General features: G+C 38.5%; 1 protein-coding gene across 3 annotated transcripts in view; it reads right to left on the bottom strand.

Moving 5' to 3' along the window:
- LARS2 (leucyl-tRNA synthetase 2, mitochondrial) overlaps positions 1 to 17,484 on the bottom strand; it is a 96,093-nt gene that overhangs the window by 27,833 nt on the left and 50,776 nt on the right. For all 3 annotated transcript variants that reach the window (XM_032987845.2, XM_032987856.2, XM_032987862.2), the window contains 5 exons: positions 16,444 to 16,559; positions 15,192 to 15,475; positions 11,903 to 12,001; positions 9,512 to 9,649; positions 907 to 1,010 (listed from right to left, as the gene is read on the bottom strand). In XM_032987845.2, the coding sequence (XP_032843736.2) occupies positions 907 to 1,010; positions 9,512 to 9,649; positions 11,903 to 12,001; positions 15,192 to 15,475; positions 16,444 to 16,559 (741 nt within the window). The remainder of the gene's footprint in view (positions 1 to 906; positions 1,011 to 9,511; positions 9,650 to 11,902; positions 12,002 to 15,191; positions 15,476 to 16,443; positions 16,560 to 17,484) is intronic.

Genomic DNA, 17,484 nt, shown 5'->3' with positions numbered 1-17,484 from the left:
GAGATTTAAACATTATTATAACCATGACATCTGAAACCTCCTAGATAGGTGTATTGATTTTGTACAATTTTGACCTGCTCTTAGCTTTTACAAACACCAGATTTACAGGTTTCAATTGCAGTAAGTTCTCCTGACAAGAACGTGACTTCTGTTGCATGAATTTAGAGATGGAAAGGGGCATTTACACTGATAAAGGTGCAACTGAGCAAAACCACCTGCTACAGAAAAGCCCTAGGTTTTCTGAAAGAAACTAGGAGAGCAGACAGTGAGACAGTGGTAAACATAAGGAGTTTTTTGGTTGGTTTTTGTTTGTTTTTTAACTGATTTATGGTGTTTGTATGAAGGAAAAGAACAGTGAAAACAAGGCTGCATGAGAGGAGTGCTTAAGGGAGGCAAATATGACCAAACCACTCTTGTTGCTACAGGTCCCCAAGGACTTGCTGCTCCAGCTTATCCACTGAAAGCACTGGAAAGGACTTGAGAAAACAGCACTTTTTCCTGTACACATTTTACATTCCTAATATCTACTGAATACACCAACATCTGTTAGCTTTGCCACAACGTTTTTGCATGCTGCCAGTTTGTTGGGACTACTAGCTCTATCAGCAAGCTGCTGAGCACTGTCTTAACAAAACTGACTTCTGATCCTCTGAACTATACTGGAGCTAAAATAATACCAAAGCACTGTTTGTATGTTTGGATGCAATTAAAAGTTGCTGGATTAGTAGGGTCTCTGTGCACTGAGCAGTGCATATGAATCCAAAACTCACAGAAGTTGCTCTCCAGTTTAAATATTACAAGGATTTATTTTCTATTCCAGATTTTCCCAGCACTGAGACTTGTATACCAAAGCAGTCTGACTTTCTGGATGCTCCTACACTGATTTTCCCATGCAGTCTCTCTTACCAGTGAGATCAACCTCCTCTCTCTTCAAGCACTGGCCTGTTGTTGATAGTCTGAATGTCTGATTCTTGATAAGACCTTGAACCAAGAGCTTATGGAAAGGCTCCCTAAGGATGGAAATAAAAAGAAACTTGTCTGTGGAAAAGAGCTGTCAAAAGCATACTTAATGATAAGCCTCAGGTGTTGAGCCAATCAGGCACAATTATTTAATGAAACAAGAATTTCAAGTTGACTATACACAAATGGTTGTCATATCAGAAAAAATACTTTGTGCATTTGTTCATGGTGGCTGGCTGGCAAGTATTTATTTGTATTCTGCACACATTCTTGCATCTTGATTTAGTACTGAGTTATTCTACCGTCACTTCTCAAATTAGCATATGGATAGTACACAAAAGTTTCTTGGCCAACAGTGCAATTTTACTAACTTCAAGCTAAATCCCCATGTGTATGTAAAAGCGTTCAAGTACCTGGTCTCATTGTCTTACAAATATTTAGTTCTAGCTTCTCTCTGAGAGGCACAGTATTTTGAACAAATCAAAATCTCATGGCACATTTCTTTCTATAAACAAAGAAGATAGTTTCTCTGACATAAGCACTTGCATGCCTTGTCCCTTTGCAGAACTAGCCATGAAGATCTAGATGTAAGAAAAAAGTACACTAGGAAAATAGCAATCCTGGAGAGTTCATATGTCAGTGGATCAATTTTTTAGAATCTCAAACATTCAGACTTTACTTTTCCAGCAAAATGAACATCAGGAAGTGTAAACTCTCATCAAATGTGAGTATGAGAGAGCTAAAAAGAACTTTAAAAGCACCAAAGCTAAGGGCAGTAGTGTACTGAGTAAGAAATAAACTCTAAGTAAACACTGCTCCAGTTGACATACATTATTGCAACCAGCTCCTTTAATGATCTTGCATTTCTAATTCATCTAGTCAGACATCTGTCGCTTGTTTTCACTGAAAAGGAGACAATAAAATTAATCTCTAGAGGTTTTGGTCCCCACTCAGTAGGCCTGGAAAGTAAGGCAGTTCTAACAGCAGCCCCAAGGGGGCAGGGAGGAGGTATGGAGCCAGACCCAGAAGGCAAGGATGGTGTGGGGAGCCTTCTCATCGGATCCTCCAACGCAAAGACACTGGTGACCATAATCTTGGAGGACGTGCTAATCAGTGCTGGTTACTACCTCTTAATGTTCACATGTGGGCTCAACATTAAGCAGTCTGAATCCTCCACACTTCCACCTAACGAAGCCCCACGTATCTACCAAACCAACTTACATAAAAAGGATCCATTACACCTACTTACGTATTTTAAAAGAAAGCTAGAATAAATCCATCTAAAGAAGAAATAGTAAAACCAGACTTCCACATTTTACTTCACACACACACAAAAAAAATCATAATCCAAAACACTGCTCACTTTTAAGAAGTTAACTGAGTATTTTACATTATTAGGAAATATAAATTATATGCCAATTTATCTCATGATTTAAAACACAGTAATTAATAATGCAGCTAAAGTATTATTAAATTATATAATAATTACACGTTTTAACTGTATTAAAACAAATATCTTCCCAGTACTAGTCTTTAAACCCTTTTGATGACTCTGAATTAAGGAAATATTTGAAAGAAAAGTCTTAAACTGGGAAAGAGAAAGTGACAGGCTTCATACTTTATCTTCAACATACTCATGTTTGAACATGAGTTTCCTTCCTTGCATATTTTGTACACTTGTAAATATTGTGCAAGTACGGGCACATAGCGTTCTATCATTCAGTCACCAAGAAGTATGAGTCTCTGCCATGCCACCTGGTTTTATTAACAATGTTGAGTAGCAACTCAAGCACCTCTATAAATATTTTCTAGACAACATTTCACACATTGCCTGAAAAATCCTGCTATTCAGAAATAAATTGAAGGAACGTACGGAGATGAGAAGTGAAGTCAACTTTAGACAGCACAAACAAGAAAAAGTATTTTAAAAATAGGAAGCAATAATTACCTAAAATCTTGAATAATTATCTCAAATTATCCAAATGAATTAGAAGAAGAAAATCAGGAACAAAAAACTTTTAGTCCTATCATCAACAAATGGCAAAAAAATGCCTCAGGAGATAACTGTTCAGGATAAGATTCTTCTACAAACTAAAGACATTACCCTAAGGAAAAAATATTTTTCCCCCTACCATTCAGTACTTCAGTTTAAGATCTCAAACAGTTATTAAAATAGCTACACTTGCTTCTCTCTAAAATAAAGCCAATAAGGTAGCCAGAATATTCACATTAGATAGGGCTGTCCACTGGAAGTGATTTTTCAAGGAACACTTATTTTTAATGACAAAGAGTTAGTTCAGATCATATGCCAAGTTATCAAAAGCTGAATGAAGGAATGAGCATTTCCTATTTTTGTTTATGCTGACAGAGGCTACAAAAACGCAATACAAAACACATTACCAAGTATGGGGAAAACAAACTCCCACGTGTTCCTAGTGGGAGACTGCAGGAGAAGGGAGACATGCGTAAAATGAGAAAGCCAGAGCCTATCTAACAACCACAGGGCTCGGAAACTGAGCACGCTGATTTTGCCAGTGTTGTGGCGGCTCCATCTCATGGTCACATGCAGAGTTACACTTTAATTTACATTAAAACCGCACCCCTGAACCCTTCTCCTTCGAAGAAAGTGATGTGTTTCCTGGCTGTGGAAGGGAACTGATGAGACGCCGCAGCACATCAGGCGTGATGCAATTCTGACCTAATTAGTGCAGCACCCAGTCATGGCCTGGCGTCATAAATACCTCCCGAGCCATACCACTGTGAACAACTGAAATTAAGCTATGTTGAGAGAGACTGGCATTTCCAGCAGAGTAAACGAAGAGGTGGCTTGAGATTCTTTGACTGTTTGGTCACATTTCAGATTGTAAGGATGCTGGAACGGGATATGCCTTCACCTGCCGACGTTTGTTTGTGCCCATGCTGGAGTATGGGTGCTGGGGCCTCAGCTGTGTGCAACTTTTGATCATGTTCTATGTCAGATGGGCCCCCCCACCTGTGAAGTCTGCCTGACACCTCTGGGAAGGATCAGCTGTGCTAGCCATGAAGTGTGTAATCCATCTTTTCCTTTCAGTAATGTTTATATACAAGTTTATCTCTATGATAGACCAATTTCTCTGTATAGGAGCAGGCAATGGATGGAGGGGCAAGTGTGACGGACAGATCTGAAACTACTGCTCAGTGCCATGACCTCGTGCTCCTGCTCTGCTCCGTGCAAGGTGAGTAGCAGGACTTTCAGTCCAATTACAAATGACCTGGCTGGAAGGACTGTATGGAGCCTGCAACAGTGATAAATAGTGGACTCAGAAGAAGGGATAGGCCTAGCGAGGGAGCTCACTAAATGTATTTGCATCCTGCACCTTTAGAAAGGCTTAGAGAGCCCGATGCTGTGCCCTAGAGAGAAGGCAAGACCTTAGTTAGTCACTGCCAGCTGAGTTCAGGTGCTTGTGAAAACTGCTGTTAAACATGGAAGGCCTGAATAGAAGTGATTGGAAGATGTGGGAGCTGATCATTTTAGGCAGAAAAATGATATTGAACGTGCAAGATTTTACACAGTCAATAGCTGAGTGCCTTTACTTAAAATCAACACTAGTGATAAAGTCCCTAATGAAAGTAGAGAAGCTCTAACACCCTTCCTTCACAGAATAAGCTATTTCTGTCACACACATGTCATCTTATTCTGTAACTCAGCTATGTGAAAATAGTGCCTTCTTACTCAATAGATTTGCTATCTATCAGTCAAATCTGCTGACTTAGTGGCAACAATAAACTTTTTTCTTGCTTTATAATCCTTCAGAGAGAATGTGCTAGATCCCATTTGCAATTATTCAGACAGAACCAATTATTAAAGTCTGTGGAAGAGCCAAATTCTGTGTAACTTTTACTTGGAGTAATACAGTTGAGCAGGTGTAACTGAGTGTGTCAGCATACACTCGCCATCATGGATTAAGCTGGAACAGATGAGAAGGTTGCTGGCCCCAGCTGCCTACCTGGCCCCTCTCCCACCACCAGTCACAGCTGGGACAGCTGACTGGCTTGTGAATTAATTCTGGAATTGATGCACTTTACAGACCAGATAGCTAACACAAAATTACATCAATTTGGGCTTAATCTGGTATCACATGTACCGATATCCAGAGGGTGCCATTTATTGTGCCTTGCCATTACTGAGGAAATGAGCAGGATTTCCCACCGTCTCCAGTTCAATGCATTGAAAAAAATAATGCCCATCTTCAGGGGATATTTAAACTATATTGACACCTTTACAATTTTAGATGACTACAAACATTACATTTACTGTGGAAGCATGTGTGATATCCACAAATGCCTATTTTATATATGATGCCTATAATATTTCTGTAATAATAAGGTACATCATATTTGAAGAGATTGCTTTGAAAATCTAAACTACGGAATTTTAAACTTTTGCTTTCAATCTCATTATTATATTAATAGTCATTAATACAGAATTAAAGACTATCAGGAAATATTTCAATGGATTTGAAAGTCAGAGGATAGGAGCCAAACAATGAAAAATTCCATGAAGAAAAGCTATAAAAATGAAAAATTACTGCCGATTAATAGGGGAATCATAAAAATTTGTCAGGATACTAGATAACAATTTAAATGGTGGCAGCTTTGGGATATAGCACAATTTTACTAATTTAATCATTGAATAAGTCCTGAGCTACATGAGAAAGACTGAAAATGCACAAGAGGGCAGTGTGTTTTAACATTCTAACGTTTTCCCTCGGAACTGTGGGCTTCAACACCATGACTTTAAGCTTCCTAAGAGTAAGCTCATTGTTTTTAACTACCCTTTTCAGATCTTTCAGACCAGCCTTTGAGCAGTCCTAACAGAAGACTGAGTAAAAGTGGCTTCTGACAATGCTAAAACATTTAAAACACATGGCAATATTTATAAAGAAGTTGTGATTTCCACATCAAAACAAAAACCTGATTTGACTTCACGGCTTAAGAGCACCTAATGCTCTAACTTGCACAGAGCTAAAGCAAGAAAACAATTTTGTGCATGGTGATTAATTTGTTACAGTCATCTTGCAGTCTGAGCACATGTATAAGCAGTACAGACAACAGATCCTAGGGGCAATGCTGTAACCTATCTTCACATGTGCAACAGTTCTTGAGATTGTATATGGTATCAAAGGAATTCTCCACAGTTTTGGAAACTACTTCTACAGAAAGCAATTTTGATTTTCTTCGCTATTGTCACTAGACGTAGTCAGTGCTTCTTAAGCATTTTTTTTTTTCATTGAAGTTAAGAGTTTTCTTCTGCAATTTACTATACTTAGACCAATCTACACTACACAGCTTTGGTGCTACTGCTCTGTCACAGTGGAGTGTGAACAAAACACATTCCAAATTAATAAAGCTACAGGATTACAGCATCTTTAACGTAGCTTGGAAGGGACTTTGGAAGCCAACTCCTTTCTCATAGCAGACCTAACTTCAGGTTGCTTAGGGCCCTGTCCAGCTGAGTTTTGAAAATATCCAGTGATAGAGATCTCACAACCTCTCTCGTCAAGCTGTTCCAGCCCGATCACCTTCACTATCAGAACTGTTTTCCATCTATCCAGCTGGGCCTTGCTGCAATCTGTGACTATTTACTCCTTTCATTTGTACATCTCTGAGAAGAGTCTGATTCTGTCTTCTCTATAAATCTTGGTTAGGTAGCAGTAGACTGCAATTACATTCCCTTCTTTGTCTTCTATTTTCCATGGTGAACATGCCCAACTCCCTCAGCCTCTCCTTCTATGCCATTTGCTCCAGCCCCTGACTATCTTAGCGCCTCTCTACAAGATCTTCCTTAGTTTGACAGTGTCCCTCACACTAGGGGGGGGCCTCAAAATGGGACACAATATTCCAGATGTGACTTCTGGAATGATGAGTAGAGAAAATCAAAGCTGGACATGGCTTTGCTAATGCAGCGCATTGTACTTTTACACCAACTGCTGACTCACGTCTAACTTGGTGTCCATCAGGACTCCTAAAGCCCTTCTCTGTCATAATTCTCCCTGCATAGTCGGCACAGACCCAGCTGTTTCTGTGGGTAATCTGCTCCACGTACTTGAGATTCCTGTCAGCACTTCAGATTCGCTTCTCCAGCTCATGAAAGTTCTCTGCATAGCAGCTCTGCCATCCGGAGTATCAATGGCTTCTCTCAGTGTGCCGTGATCAATGAACTTGCTGAGGGCGAGCACTTTGTTGCATCGCCCAGGCTATTGATGAAGATGTTAAATCCCACTGATCTCAGCAGTAACTCCTGAGGAATACCACTTGCAAACAGCTGCCAGTCAGACTTTGAACACTGATCCTTTGAGCCTGATGGTTCAGGCAGTTTTACATCCATGCTATACTCCACCCATTCAGCCTGTATCTCCACAGACTACAGGGATGCCATGGGGGAACTTGTTAAGAGCCTTGCTCGAGTCGCAGTAAAAGATATGCACAGCTCTCTCCTCATCTACAAAGGGAACCATCTCACCATAGCAGGAAGGCAGATTAAGTTGGGCATGATTTCCTCTTGGTAAATCCATGGTAGCTACTCCCAATCACCTTGTCTTTCATATGCCTGCGACTTGTATGTCTGGTTTACTTAGAAATTTACAAGTACATGACCCATGGACTTGTATGTGTCTGGTTTACTTGAGTGATCCCTATCTCCATCCTACTCTACAGTGGGTGGTGCCTCTCTCCTTCAAACTCTCCTACTAAGCACAGACCTTGACAGCAAAGGCCAAGGCAAAGATTGCCCTTTGCTACTAGGCTCTTTGTCTGTTTTTGTGTCAGGCCAACTTTTCCTTGATGTTCTTTTCAATGTATCTGCAGAAGTCCTTCTTACTGCCTTCACATTCTTCGTCGGTTTCAATTCTAGATAAGCTATGGCCTTTCCTAATTCTACCCTGCCTACCCAGTCAATGCTTCCACATTCCTCCAGAGGTAGACCATCCTCACTTCCACTTTCCACGTACTTCTTTTAGTGCTTGAGCTCACTCCGGAGGTTCCTTTTCAGACAAGGTGGCCTCTTTCCATGCCTCCCCATTTTCTTGCACGCCAGAGTAGACCACTTACTTTGCAAGCAAACCTCCCCTTCCTTGTGGTCTCACTTTATAGTGACAATACTTCAGCCACCATAGTTAATGTCATTTTGGGAAGTGGAAGAATTTGACTAGCAAAAGAACATTTTTCTGCTGTGTGTTACAGCTCCTCTAGATGGTTGACAGATTAGGATTGTAAAGTCCTCTGCAGAACTGATAAGCTTGAAATTGCTTCCAAGGGAAAGCTCCAAAATTCTCTGCTTAAAGCAACAGTGCCTCTGAAAGGGTCTGCTTTGAGAGGTCCACTCCCTGAGAGAAGAAACAGCCTTCCTGCTGCAGCTATGGAAGCTGGACACAACATAATGAAACACAGGTACACAAATCATCCACATCCAAAATTTCAAATATAGCTTTCACTGTGAACTATTCTGCAGGCAAAAATGAGCAATGAAAACACATCACTGACGTTAATCAAATGATTATGAAACAACTCAGGGAAATATTCTGCTGGCTTCACTAACTAGTTCATCCTTTTCTGGTGCACAGCTACTTAAGTTCTAGTTTTGTAGCAAAACTGCTGCATTCAATAGAGTTCAGTGTGATGTATACATAGGTTCCTCTTTTACATTAAGTTGTTAGAGTGGATACTAGTAAAGAATGAATGCATATGAGTTGCCAGCTCAGAAATTACTGAGGTCTTCTTCTCATGGGATTACTCATTTTGACTCAATCTATTCAAACGTCTCTGCTGATGGGAGAACAGGACAGAGCACAGGGCAGTGTATCACTGCTCTGACACTAGCATCCTCCCAGTTGAGGCATTCCCGTGATGGTATTTTAGGGTATAGAAGGGCAGAATTTCAGTGGAAATGGGAACATCAAGCTGAGAACCCAACTGAGAGGACAAAGAATAGAACATCAGATAACTCACCTTCCTGCCTCAAACTTTACCTCTAACCAAAACAGAGAATAATGAATCAAGCTATAGCAGCATCAGTAACAGGAGTAATTAAAAGTAGTTACATAAAAGTAATTAGAGATGAACTGACAGCAGATAAATATACTGGTTTTGGTTATCAAGAAGTGTTTTGCACTGTTCAGCTCCAATACTGCAGTGAATTATAGGAGTGCTTGGTTTTCTACATATGCATGGTTCCACTGAAATTATGGGCAGGAAATTACCTAATTTGAAATAATAGCACTACTCAGAATTCCTAAAGTTACTAGTTTATGCAAGCTTTCGCAGGCTGAAATCTACAGCAGCATTTTATCACTTGCTCTGAGCCAGTTAATATTAATGTAATAAAACCGCTATGTACGTATGCATACAGAAAATGCAACTGTCTGTGAGAAACCAAGTAGTTAAGACTGACAAGCAGGAAAATTCAGGCTTATTTAATGTAGTGTTCTATCATCCATACAGCTACAATGTCCACTAACACACTTGCTAGTCAAATCAAATATGAAAGATGTTTATAGGAATATATAAGGCTTACTTGTGTTTTGTCATCTTTAGATCATGGCAAAAATGGCTGAAAAACCTCGCATAGAATAAGTGCATAACTGCATGCTCCTTTCCTCCGATGTACAAATCCACAGGCATCCAGTAGTCTGCTAAGTCACTATTAAAGGGCCTGAAAAAACACAATTATATAAAAAGTACAATATAGAAACGAAATATCAGCTCTACTAAAGCAGATCATCATACTTGAGTGGACACTGCTGTTTACTGAGAGCAATGCATGCCTAGTAAAACTTTTATTTTGCTATGAGATCTTATTAATTTTTAAGAAGTGATATGCTCATTAGGGACAAAAATTTAAGTTCCACTGAGATACATATCCACAAAAATATTATTTTCCTATATTTTAGGCAAGCAACTAAGATTTCACATACATTACCTGAGAAAGTGATGAAAATATTTGCTTGCTCTTTAAAGGATTTTCTTATAAATACCCTGTGGTTAGTCTTTCAATTTTTTAGTATTTACCAAGTTTTACATACAAGTATATTACAATGAAAGACAAAAGACATGCCCACTCAACACCATCTGATTTGTTTTGATTGGAGGTTTGCATTGTTGCCATTAGGGGGCAATGAAGCAGTTTAAGGCTGCAAAACATTCTGAAGAGTCAGATGGGTCATCACACTCCAATTGAAGGATGCTTGATGGATTTACAGTAAATTTGTCATTTACAGTATATTTACTATGTCATTGGAGGTCACCTGCATGGTTTCCTAGCATTACTTACTGCTTCATTAAATACTGTTATGTCTCCTGTAATGGACACCTGCCTGCAAAATACCATTTGTATAGATGTTATTCTTTAATGTATGCTTTTTGGCCCCATTCTAACAAATCTACTTGTTTTGTCAGTCTGTCTGATTATTCCATCTGTAATTTTTGTAATAGCAACCCTTTTTTCCTCACAAAATTGTGAATCTGGGACTCATGTCTTTAGTGGAACAAATCAAAACTAACTTGTTCACAGGGTTCCAAAAATCAACAGAGTAATTCTCTCAAATTCTAGACCTGTGAAACATGGCTTATGAAAATAAAGGACTTATGTATATCCATCTTATCTAAAAAAACCAACTAGATAAATCAAATGGAGTAGTGATCTAGTGTAGAAGTCCATGCAAATGTTCCTATTTCAATGTAAACCAGATTTAGCTACACTAAACTGTTATTTCACCAGCTGGATGTTACATCTGTCTATTCCTTCTTCAACTTCTGGAAAAGTGCCTCTTGTCCATGCACAAAAAATTATTTTAAACTGTCACTGGAGAGGAAGTGATCCACTTAACTTATTAATAATAAATTCACACTATCACTAGAAAATAATTAAAAATTAAGATGAATTAGAAGTGTTCACAGAAGATTTTTCTTTAGTTTAACTAAACTAGTGCTGCCAATATAAAAAAAAATAATTGGCCCAGCTATAGTAAATCATTCAGTATGTAGTATGTACCCAGACACTACTCTGGACAATAAACAAACAAATAAATCCCTTAACAGCCCTACATGTGGCATCAATACCTTAAAAACGTAACTCTTTCTATCTTCTTCAGACTACATAGTAGAGCTGTTCCACTAATTCCTCTTTGGAAGACCAGTGCTATCAGCAGTGCTACTACAAGCAGACTATGAAGCAGAAAAACAGCTAAATAAATACATCTATTTTCCCACACTCTCCATGCTGCAGCCACTAATACACAGCACAAGAAAAATCTTCCATTAATTATGCATACAGTCGAAGTGGTGACACAGCAGGAGCTTGCTGCGATGCCACTTCACTTCAGGTCTGCGCATGAGGAAGTAGCAAGAGTTACTGGAATTCAAAAGGAGAGAAGTGGAGGTGCCATTCTTGACAGCTGGATGTTACTCCAGACTATTCCTCTTCTTTCCGGTGGACTATCACTGTCTGTCCACACACTGACCTCCCTGGTGTATTGCCAGGAAGGGTACACTCCATGCAACTTACTGCAATCTCAGAGAGAGTCGTGGTAGGTTGTCATTTTTGATGGCACCCTCCACTAAGGACTATCTTTAGCTCCTCAGCTGAACATTTTGTCTGTGCCCTGCCCCATAATGCCCTTTCATGCAAACTTCTGCCCCTTGTCCTGTAGCTCCTGCACTTGCACAGCTGTATCTACACACCCTGCTCTTGTAGATCTCCTGGCACGGGCGCAACCAAATGGCACATTTTCAGAGCAGTTCCAAGCCTACCCTGTGCTGTGCTCAGGCCAGAGGGCAGCACAGGGCTTTACGCCACCTTCTGCAAAGGCAGTTAGATGCTAGAACCACCAGAGTGTCTGGCCTCTTCCTTCCCTTTATTCTGTGCAGCGGGGTTACCCCCCAAGGGCCCTGTGCCTGCAGCCCTCACCTGTCCACGTTGTGAGGGTCAGTGTACCTCAGGTAGTACCAAGCGGAATCAACGAATGTATCCATGGTATCAACTTCTCGCCGTGCTGCTGCCTTACACCTGAGCAAGACAGAAGGAGAAAAGCTATTTTTAGATAAGTGACAAGCTTGGTAAAAACCAGCTGTGTACAGAGTGGCCATGAAGACATTTAGACTGAAAACTGAATGGGTCTGAACAGTCTAAAGAGTAACATGTTCAGAAAAAGTTCATCACCAGTAAGCGGGCCGACTCTCCTTCCCTCTCCCTTCCAAACCAAACAAAATGCAAACCAAAAGAAGCCTGAACAGCTATAACATCCAGCAATAGAGAAAGATGGCGCTGCACCAGACAGCCCTCTATTGTATGTTCCTGAAATCTTTTAGAATTGCCATTTTAAAAGAAATGATGCAAGTCTTAAAGCAGACAAGTGTACTTTGCCATAAAGTTAATGGGTACTGAATATATATCACACTCATTAGGTATGAGCAGACAAATCATTTTGTAAACATTTAGCAGAAGGAGCAGGTTGTTACCTCTCACTGATTGTCTGTACAAAAAGGTCTTTACAGATTCCATTTATTATCTCTAGAAAAAATGAACTCAGTTTAATTTCAGCTTTCACTGCGATGTAGCAAATCTCTTCTAGACTTTGTAGCACAATTTTAATTTGTGATTACAGCAAATCAATTTTTGCTTGAAGTTATATCAGCAGCCCTGAGAAACTCATGTTACTTTCTGTTAATTTCTCCCTGAATATAAATTGTTTGTAGAAGCCAATAATCACATTTAATAAACTTCCATATGTTGTAAATGATCCCTCTTTAAAATTCTGTTAAAACAATGGGATTATTCCAATGTCAATAAAACTTTGCAACCTGTGACATACTTGTATATAAATACCACTGGCTATATGTAACAAATATATGCAATTTATAACTGCATGTAAATTTAAATGTATGTATATGTATAAGAAATATACATAATAAACGGGGACTGGCTACTTAATATTTTCTAACTGCATATTTAGTTTCTGATCAGGTTTGATTGAGCTGTGACATATATCTGCCTGTCTTACTGATATTTCAGCTTGGCTTGCTGAGGCAAGTTTTTGACAGTATCACCACTTAGCATTTTCCTTCACTCTACCTCTGCCCCAGGTCCTTCTCTATCAGCAAGTTTTTCATTAAATGGGAATAATGTAGTAAAGAAATTTTACTTCTAACTGCTTTTTAATATAGAATAACCATTTTATTAAATTGTACATATAAGCAGAGACTTGGCCAATGTAAAATAATACTATATTACAATGAAACAGAATGGCTTTTCAGTCAAAAGCAAGAATACTTTACAGTCATTGAACCATAATTATGCCTCTGATGTTGCCTGTACTCTAAATGGACATGGCTCACTAAGAGAGAGCATGGGCATCTTTTAAAATGCATGCAATTTATATCAATATTGTGATTACAGGCACAATACTGTAATCTCATTAGATGATTTTCAGACAACTAACACAATTACCTGGACTTGCATAACAATGAATAACTTGGACATCTCCACCATTTATGATTACTAACATTATTGTCACTCAGATACTCACAGACTTCTATATCTTTCCATCTTGCTTTCCTTATTAATTCCAGATATTAAATGCAACTAATAAAAAAAAGCTATTACTGGAGAGAAGGACTAAAGGAAGGGATGACAATTTCTTAGAGCAAGACAAAGCAAGGAAGACTATGAACACACAAAAGTGACAGCTCAAAGGATTTGAAACTGTAGTGGATGTGGATGAGCAATACTGAAGATAGGTGTCAAATAGGTGAGAATAAGAAGACAAATAAAGGTGAGAATTTTTTAAAAAAATAATTTCAGCAAACTACCACATCTTAGCCTAAGAAATTAATCCTGTACGCCTTTATTTCTGACTAAACAAATGCCCTTGATTAACTTCTAAGTAGAGCAGTTATAATAACTATCTGGAAACCATAAGGATTCGTTATACATCAAAAGTACATTGTTGCCAGGTAAACAACAAAATTATTTTTTAATTAAGGTCAAGGGGAAGCCAAAAGTGCAAACAGTGACTTTCAGTCACATCAGAAAAAATTTTAATCTGAAATTAGGAATTGTAGACCAAGGCATTTCTGGGGATTTTACTAAATTTGAGGATCTTGTTTAGTAAGGCTTTCCTGAAAGAGTCACGCTTTAAAATACACCACTACATGTAATTTAAATAGGCATATCTGGGAAGAAATTTCATATGAGAAAAATGGAAGTAAATGTGCATTTTACATAAAATACATGTTATCAACAAAGGTCAAAATACGGAACTGCTATGCATAAGCTACCTAATTAGAAATTAAAACCACACTGATATTCTACCCTTCAAATGTTAAAATAAAGTTAGATGTTATGAAACTGCTGCATTATCAATGAGCGCCCTAACACCATTTATATGGCTGATTCCCCTGCCTGGCAGCCTGATAATGTACTTCCCATTTGGTCAGTCTGTTAGCAGCAGCACTGCATCACACTGCTGATGAAAAACATTCCTGGGATACCTCACGTTCTACCAGTTTGTTCTGCAGAACCTGTATGCAAACTCTAGAGCACAGAGTACCTAAGAAGCCCTCAAGATTAAAGAACTGATTTTCATGACATATCTCTCACTACTTAATTTAGACCGTTTTACTTCTTACACAGATGGACTACAACCAATAAAGATTACAGCACTGACAGGATGCATATACTTACTATCTCCTGCAATCTGAATTACAGGCTGTCATCTGTAGTGTACAGTAAATGTGGTTCTTCATTATAAAGAATTATATAGCTGAGGAAACACTTTATTGTTGGACTATTGTTAAGAAAATGAACACGATGTTAGTTTCATTAACAAAAGAACATAATTCAATAATCATTATAAGCTTTATATGAACTCTGCTGGTGAAAGATAATGAAAATTATTGTAGTAAATGAAGTAAGGAACACTTAAGAAATGGGGGGCAGGGAGAAAAACCATTGTTTTCCCTTTTTTATCCCTTCGACTTAAGAATAGTGAACTTTGCTTCAGCTTGTTTATGGAGAAATAACAGTGGGTGCCTGTGTTGCAAAAAAAAGTTTTACAGAGTATATAAGAAAAAAAACCCTACGCTGAGTCAGACTAAACATCACTGTGGAGTAGTAGCCTGTCTCAGAGTGGTCAGTAACAAACAGGCAAGTACAGAGTGCTATCTCCCAGTCTGCAGTAAATGCAGCACTGGCTTACCTCGGACAGGAACAGTTCACCCATTCTGGAGCTGTTTGTAAAGGTGAAGCTCCCTTCCCTGTGAAGGTGGCTACACTGGGCAGCACCACAGGTAAGTCTTCATAAGGTACGGGGACAGTGCCGCACGTCTGGCAGTGAATGATAGGAATAGGTGTTCCCCAGTACCGCTGCCGAGATATTAACCAGTCTCTTAACTTGTCACTTGTTAGGTCTCCACCTATTTTTTTATTTTTGGCCTGCTGAGTAATAGCTTTTAGAGCCTCCTGCCGAGTCATGCCTGTGATCTGATTAAAAAACAAGAGAAGCAGAAGAAGAAAAAAAGATTTACATTTGCTGTCAGTGCAAATGCAAGAACAGACAAAAAAAAAAGTCACAAATGCAGTTTCTGAGAGTCAAAGTTTATGAGTCTCATATTAATTTCACCCTTCCCGCTGTTTAACATCCTCCTATCCAAGAGACTATTCACATACAAACTACTCATTCAAACTCTCTTGCTCAAAGGGTAATGGTCTTGATGGTCTGAATAGATCAAGGTTGAGAAAGAATCTTGTAGACTCCTTCAGTCTTTATTGGTAGATATGTGCATTTACTTCTGATCTTTTAATTGACTGCTGTATGCTGAAACTTCAAAAATACCACCAACACAAGCTAAAGACTGTGGAAATTAAAACAGTAAAACAGTTTGCGTTCTCCTGCATTCATTTTAGGTTTTTCTATTCTTGCTTTCACATACATCTTAACCACTTAAGATCCTACCTGTAATATAACAGAAAATAAGCTTTGTGTCTATTATCAAATGCATTTTTTCAAGATCTATAACACCATATATATCTTATTTAAAGATAAGATTTCTATGTCACTTCAGGCAGGCATGTTACCATAAAGGCTTACACCACATTTCAGTGAATACATGGAAAAAGGACTAATATGTTAATATTTAGCTCAAAAATCTATTAAGATGATGAAATAAGAATCAACTTTTAACATGGGTTTAATTATTCAGTTTCCATTATAGAACTCAGGCCAATACTGTACCCTCCTCTCATGTAGAAAAGGAAAAAACTTTCATTGCTACAGAAGAGCCAACATATTTCATCATTAAATTAGTCCTAGAAATTTGGTAGCATAAGCCTGGCTTGATTCTTAAAAAAATAAAAAATCCCTTTAATCATATTAAGTATTTGGCACTCTTGAGAAAACAGATTTAGTTTGCGTTGCTATTGTAAAAAGAACTCCATACTTGTATACCCACCTCTGACGAATTAATGATTTTCTCCAAACCATTTGGCAACGTCTCAATGACTTCAGTGAAAGAAATCCCCAAACTCGTAGCTACTGCAGCATCTTCTGCACTAGTACTAGGAATTCCTAGAAGGGGAGAAAAAATAAATCAGCTCTGAGATTGACTACCATGGATATCAATCATCAGTTTGAGGATAAAATATTTTATTTCTATGACATTCTCTTTATAATGACTTCTGTTTGCCCAAAGGAGTTTAAAAAAAAAAACTTAGTTCGTACGTCTCAGTTCTACTTTGGAGGACTACCTTACAAGGCAAGTTAAGATATCTCTTAATTTCATCATCACGTGTTCTGAAATAACATTGAGATACTAACAGATTTATTATTTCCACAGATACATCCTTCTGCATATTTTTTCATTTCAGTGATAATGTATTTAATGTTTTGAACTATCTTCCACAACTGCTGTCGTTTTTAAAAGGCAAAGAAACTTATTCTGACAAGCCAATGACAACATTAAGTTAGTGAAAACTACAGACAAAACCTCTGAAAATATTGCTGAGCACATTAGAATTATTAACATACAAACTTCTTGATTCAAAACCAGCGTAACATTTATCTTTGTTTAGGCAACAAAATGCCTGCTATATGTTAACTCTGTCAATATATGGAAGTTTGGAAGCAGATAACTAAAGAAAATCAAGCAAAACTCCCCTGTGACAAATAACTCCTTAACTAGCAAAATACAGAATCGCTATTTTATCTTTCCAGCAGATGTACACTCTTCCCATTTCAAGGCCCTATTATAGAATAATGTATGTATCTTAATTTGTCAAAGAGCCCTGCAGCCTGCAACAGGTGGCTTCACAATATGCTCTGCAAGTGGAAAAAAGCAGGTCTCACTTTTTGGCCTTCCTTCTTTTGAAAAGATGATGCTATTAATGCACATTTGCAAAGCTCAACAGCTGGCATCCAGAACTTCCTGGGGAGAGCTGGCCTGTTTCCAACAGACATAAGGCCAAGGTACATGTCAGTGAGCAAGCTGGAAGCT

This window comes from Tyto alba, unplaced genomic scaffold, assembly GCF_018691265.1.
Source record: "Tyto alba isolate M040663 unplaced genomic scaffold, T.alba_DEE_v4.0 Super-Scaffold_46, whole genome shotgun sequence".
Taxonomy (NCBI): domain Eukaryota; kingdom Metazoa; phylum Chordata; class Aves; order Strigiformes; family Tytonidae; genus Tyto; species Tyto alba.
Note: the sequence above shows the minus strand (reverse complement) of the source record. Positions and strands in the feature narration are given on the sequence as shown.